At 35.9% G+C, this 6000-nt stretch overlaps 1 protein-coding gene across 3 annotated transcripts in view; it reads left to right on the forward strand.

Annotated features, from left to right (window-relative positions):
- The window catches only part of TAPT1 (transmembrane anterior posterior transformation 1), a 51137-nt gene extending 45417 nt beyond the window's left edge, over positions 1-5720 (forward strand). For all 3 annotated transcript variants that reach the window (XM_039550819.1, XM_039550820.1, XM_010401869.4), the window contains 2 exons: positions 788-948; positions 3598-5720. In XM_039550819.1, coding sequence (XP_039406753.1) covers positions 788-948; positions 3598-3827 — 391 coding nt within the window. In that variant the 3' untranslated portion in view covers positions 3828-5720. The remainder of the gene's footprint in view (positions 1-787; positions 949-3597) is intronic.
- Positions 5721-6000: the final 280 nt, after the last annotated feature.

The raw sequence follows: 6000 nt of genomic DNA on the forward strand, positions 1-6000 counted from the left end.
GGAAATTAGATTTTGCAAAACTCATTTGAATGGTAAAAAAGCACTTGATGGTAGTTGAGGCCTTCCTTTTCTTCAGATGAGGAGGCAGGTGTAAAAGGGATTTAGTGATTTGCTGAAGTTTGTGATGCGATTTAGTCATAGTAGAAAAAGAATCTGCCATCAACTGAACTGTGCTATGAAGGTAATACAGTGCTGCCTCTTTGGATTTGTTGAGTTTTAGGGACTCTCTTCTGTGATGTGAAAAAGGACTTCTTATGGTTAGCCTGTAGTTTGTAAAAGCTAGATATTGGACTTGACATTGCTGGATTAATGGTTGGACTCAATGATCCTGGAACTCTTTTCCAACCTTAATGATTCCGTGGTTCTATATTTGCTGTCCTGTGGTTCCAAGTCTACTAGAGATCCTTGGCTGGGCGCGCTTAATTTGGATGCATTTATTTTGAACTTGCACTGTGGAGGGCCCTTTTTAATTCTTCATTTAAATATTTGATGTCTTAAATGGCTGCTTAACTGTCCTTGTAGTCCTTTAGCTAAATAATAAAACTTGATGTTTTTCTCTAGATGCTTTCTGGAGGAAAAAGAAAATTAAGCATTGAATCTGAAACAATTTGTTAGGAAACGGAAACTACCTTTTGATCTTGATATTGAAAGGATTTAATTTGTTAGCTAATCTTTCTAAGACAGCACTAACCATATGCAGTTATTTTCATATTAATAATTGCAGTATGAATAATATGCAATTATTTTAATACGCTAATGCAAATATGTAAACAATTTTTTTTTCCAGGTTAATATCTCTCAAAGTCCTTAACAGCATTGTATTGCTGGGGAAATCATGTCAGTATGTAAAGGAAGCAAAAATGGAGGAGAAATTATTCAATCCTGTCCTGACTGCCACCCCAGGGAAGCCAGCTGGCAAACAGCAAAGCACATTTAAATCTACCCAAGGTAAGGCTAACTGCCTTGGTTTGTTTTCAGTGAAGTTTTTTCAGACTAAGCTTAATATTAAACCAGGTGCATGACAATGTTTGCTGCACAAACCCTGTTGCTGGACCTTAATTGTGCCATATCACAGCTGTGAACACAAGTCTGTAAATGTAATAGAATTGATTGCTTTTAGTTCAGGCATCTTCTTTTGGTAATAAATACTCATATCTCTGACAAGATCCCACTCTGATATGTAGAGGTGATAGAAACACTGGAACAGAAGCATGGTTTTGTTTTAAATTCATAATCATAGAATGATTTGGTTTGGGTTGGAAGGAACCTTTAAAGACCATCTAGTCCAAGCCCCTCTGCCATGTCACTGCACAAATAAGTGAATATTTACACATCATCTGTGACAGTGCTTAAGTTTAGTAGGGAAGCAGTTTGTATTTCTCATGGAAATCAATGTAAAACATGGTAGGTTTATGCATAGGTATAATTAAATGTAGTTGTCATGAACATATTAATGAAAAGCTTTATGAAATCCAGATAGGAATTTCAGTGGGTCTTTCCCCCATTTCAAGTCTACGTAGCACAATTTTCGCATACAGGTCCTCAGCATTAGCAGTTCATTTATCATGGGAATATGGCATTATTGTATTTGTGTGACACATTATAGAAGGAAACAGAAACCTTCATTGTTCCCGTCAACTGAATTGGATTGTATCTTCCTGTGGGAAAAGCTCAATGAGAGCCTTAGAGAACTTAACAGTGAGGCTTTTATTGTGTTCACTCCATGGCTTGCCAGCAACTTGAACAGCTTGAAATGCAAGGTGCTTGTTAGTCGTCAGAGTGTCTCGCCAGCAAGGGGAGAGTTAAGAATCTGTCAGTGTTTGTCATAAACCTCTACATCTCACATGTGTCAAATCACATCAGGCAGAAACTTGGTGCAGACTTTCACTTTTAAATTCATTCAACTGTGTTACTTTCATGATGAAAGAATGTGGTATGAATGTCTTTTGCATTTCATTAGAGAACTGTTGTGATGATACGTTTTAATTAAACGTTCTATTACTACACTTGGATATGAGACTTAGTGAGTTGTACTTACTTATATTGAGCCTTAAACTTACAGTGTGTAAATCCTGAAGACTCTTTTGAGCTAAAGTAGCAGGGATGCTTATTTTCTCAAATGGAAAGATTTTGAGCAAAAAGCAGCAACCAAAAAGCTTTTGTGGATTTTATTCAGAGTATTGCTAGCTTCCATTGGTGATGGAAAAAGCTCAATTTTACAGTTTTTTGGGGTTTTGTATTTTTTTTAACAGCTCTTTATTTACTAGAAATCTTGATTATGTGAAAGAATGATTTTACCTTCCTCAGTTTTTGTATTATTACTACTGGGCTCCCCAATATTAGTTAATCTCTGTGCCCCATTTATCAAGTTTTTTTCAATAGAGGCTCTCAACCCTTATTAGGATGAGGGTAAGGGAATTAATTAGTCTGTTCTCCTTTGTGCCAGCTTATAGTTTGTCGGTTAATTTTCTAAAGAGTTTCCACCTTTGTCCACAAAAACAGTTAAAATTTTGAAGAATAAAATTCTAAACGTGCTCTTGAGGGATGAAAGCTCTAATTACCAGTAATCATTTACAGGCTGACCAGCTACATCTGGAAGCTGCTGGGTTAGAAAATACTTACATTTGTAACCAAGTTCTAGAATTAAAGTTACTTGTCTCCTTTCTCAATGCAAGTTCAGTACCTTTAACTTGCATAGATGGTAGAGGGTAACCCATGTACCTTCAAGTAGTAGATAGCATACTGTGGACAGATGCCCTGCAGAAACAAGTGTTTGTAGTAATTTGGATAGTGCTACATTTCTGACAGATAACATTTCTTTGGGCTGTCTGCAGTATTCTCCACATCAGTCAAGATTTTTTCAGATTCCTTTAGAAACAATAACTCAATCATTACTGAGGAGGAAATAATTTTTTTTCTTATTTACTATCTCCTTGTCATTTGCTTGTGCATTTTAATTCTTTAAATGTTTTAACAAAATATGGAAAAAACACATGGATATTACTTACCAATATCCTAGGTTAATGAAGCCAGTGTTCAGTTCCACTGAAGTAAGAGACAGGAATAAAAATAGACATCTTTAATAGCACTGCTTTAGGGCCCAGGGCTATTAAAGTGCGTAGCAGTGCATGAGTCATTTATTAGCTATCCCTGGAGAAGGCAGGTTTATTGTACTTATGTAGAGGATTAGGCACATCTAGTTCCTGCCACGGAGATTCCTTTTGTTCATTTCTGTAGAAAACATTTGTGTGATTCACACAAAGACTGTCAAAAATCTTTTTGCTTAAGCCAACAAAAATGAGCATGTATGTCCTAACTTCTGCTGCTTATGCTCCTGCTGATTAGTTAAGCTTCTGGAGAATTTGTTTTTTCTGTCTATTTTTTTTCTATATGTTTTCTAAATCAGAAAAGGAGCTCTCTTACAGTAAAGCTAAGAAGAGGTAGTGGCTTCCAGAAAGCATTTTTCTGTTGCTTCTGCTGATTTCATGCAGCATACTTTCTCAGGATAGCTTTGGATGAATCTGGATGTTGCACACTGTATCAATATGTCTGTGTTAAACTCATTATTACCTTTGTAATTGTCTTCTGTTCCAACAGGAATTTCCACAGATGAAAACGGTTCTACATCAGTTACCAGTCAACCGGTGCATCAGAAGGAGAATATGCCATCTTTACTTGTAACAAGCAATTCTGATCAATTTCTGACAACTCCTGATGGAGAAGAAAAAGATATAAGCCAAGACAGTTCAGAATTAAAACACAGGTCTGCAAAGAAAGACTTGTTGGAGATAGACAGGTTTACTATTTGTGGAAACAGAATTGACTAAGAATTTATTTTTTTTTAAATCAATATGCTAAGGATACTGAGCTGTTGGGACAGCAGATGCTACCAGAATGGACAGTTGCCAAAAGGCACATAAATATTTATTTAAAAACTTAAATTATTAATGGCAAAAAAATATTAATTTCTTTCTACAAGTAACTTGGCTTGGTATCTGGTCAGGTCAAGTAAGCGGTCTTTAACTTGCCTCTTGGAAAATGTGGTGGATCGTGAGTCTCTAGCCTGGTGGCAGAGCTGCAGTATCAATTTTCTGGAAAACAGACTGGAAAAAAGCATAACCCTGTTCTGCATTATGAAACCATGCTTCCAGAACACTATTTCTCATGAAGGTTCCTCCAGTGTAAGGATATTCCTGGAAATGTGTGGCGACTTGACCGGAAGCTTGCCTATCCAGTTACTGTGTTTTATTAAACATCTGCAAGCAGAATTCAAAACTTGTGCTTATATCAACAAACGCATAAAGCATTGGTACATAAAACAGTAAGTCAAGATAGTTATTCCTGTCAACAAAAATCTTTTCAAGATGTATCTTGAAAATCTTGTAATCAGAATAAAATTTTGCCTTTAAGTGAAAGACTTACTGCATAGTATTTTATCTGAATACTAAATGCCAGGGAAAGATCACAATAATGAAGGTTCTGCTTAACTGGGCAAATATGAAGCATATTCATTTCATGTGTTGTGTGTCCTGCAAGGCAAATTATTTAGAAAATTATTTTTAAAAGCTGAGGATTTTTTGTTGCTGTAGGAAAAAATATTAAAGGGGCACTTCTAATATTAAGGAACAGCAGTGTTATTGCAGCAAACAAGGGTTGTGTTGGAACTGTATGTATGGCATTAACACAGCAGAAAAGAACATTGCACTGCATTTTGCATTTAACTCTTAGAAGAATGACATCTGTGTATTAACTTGCCTGAGAACATGCCTATAAAAGCTCATACTGACAATCAAATCATAATTATCCATTTAATGTAATTGATTGGTCGTAGTCAAGTAGATGGACTAGATCTATAAAGAGCATTTAAGCATTACAATGCATCTTAATTTCTGGTGTGAGATGCAGAGTTGGGAGGGTCGACAGAAGAAGTTTTGGAATCCTCAGACCAAGAATGGATTAAATTTGAGCTCAAAACATATGCTGGAGAGTTGTATCAAAAGAGATCCCTTAGGTAATTATAAACTCTTCATATGTTGTTAAAACACAGAATTAACTTCCAAAATGCCTTTCAGACATTCAAGTAAGCACCAGTTTTACTTTCCAAGGGAAGGTATCATAAAAGTACTTCAGTGCTGAACAAATGAAGACAATTTGCTCTTCGCTAATTTCATAATTCGTCAGAATGGGAAAGCCAAAGTTTATTTGCTGTATGAACATCTGAAAGTTTAATGTATCTGCTAATCCCTGAAACTTGCAGGACTGCAGTAACACAGCAGATGGAGGCAGTTGGACAGTTACTTATCTGAGCAGACTGGATAATGAGAGAACTCTACTGTACAGTTTAGGGTGCTCTGCTCTGCTGGGAACTCCTTGACGCAGTCATTCAGCCTCTCCTCTCCCATAAGAGTAGTGGGTGTAATGGCTGAAATCTGTGGTTATGTTCAGGGATGAAAGTAAAAAGAAAAGGACTTGTGCTGTGAAAAAATTTGAAAATCTTTAATTTTTGGTGTATTTTATACTAATTGGAGATGTTCACACGTTGAAATTAAGATTACCTGTCAATTTGGTGTATCTTATAATTATTTAGCAGTTGCTAAAGAAAGCTTGAAATTGCTTTCATTTTTTTTCTGTTGAATGACATTCTGTATCAATTTTATAAGTGCATCTTGTGTGAAACTCAATAAAATTCAATTTTGTAATATTTGTTTAAAAAAGGAAAAGTACAGCGTCGACATTTCTTTTTTAGTATTCAGAGCTGGTGATCTTGCAAAGTATTTAATGTATTAAATTCCGATTTCCATAGAGTAGGATCTTTGCAAATGTGGGACACAAATGAGCATAAGAACTGGGTTATCCATGGCTTCAGATCTATTTCTGTAGCAGTTGGTTATTGCCACTTGTAGGAAGACGGAAGATTGATGGAAACCTATTATTAATTTGGTTTTTAAGGGCGCACACCATGTGAATGAAAAACTACTGTGTCTTAGGGGAGTTGTAATT

Source organism: Corvus cornix, chromosome 4, assembly GCF_000738735.6.
Source record: "Corvus cornix cornix isolate S_Up_H32 chromosome 4, ASM73873v5, whole genome shotgun sequence".
Taxonomy (NCBI): Eukaryota; Metazoa; Chordata; class Aves; order Passeriformes; family Corvidae; genus Corvus; species Corvus cornix.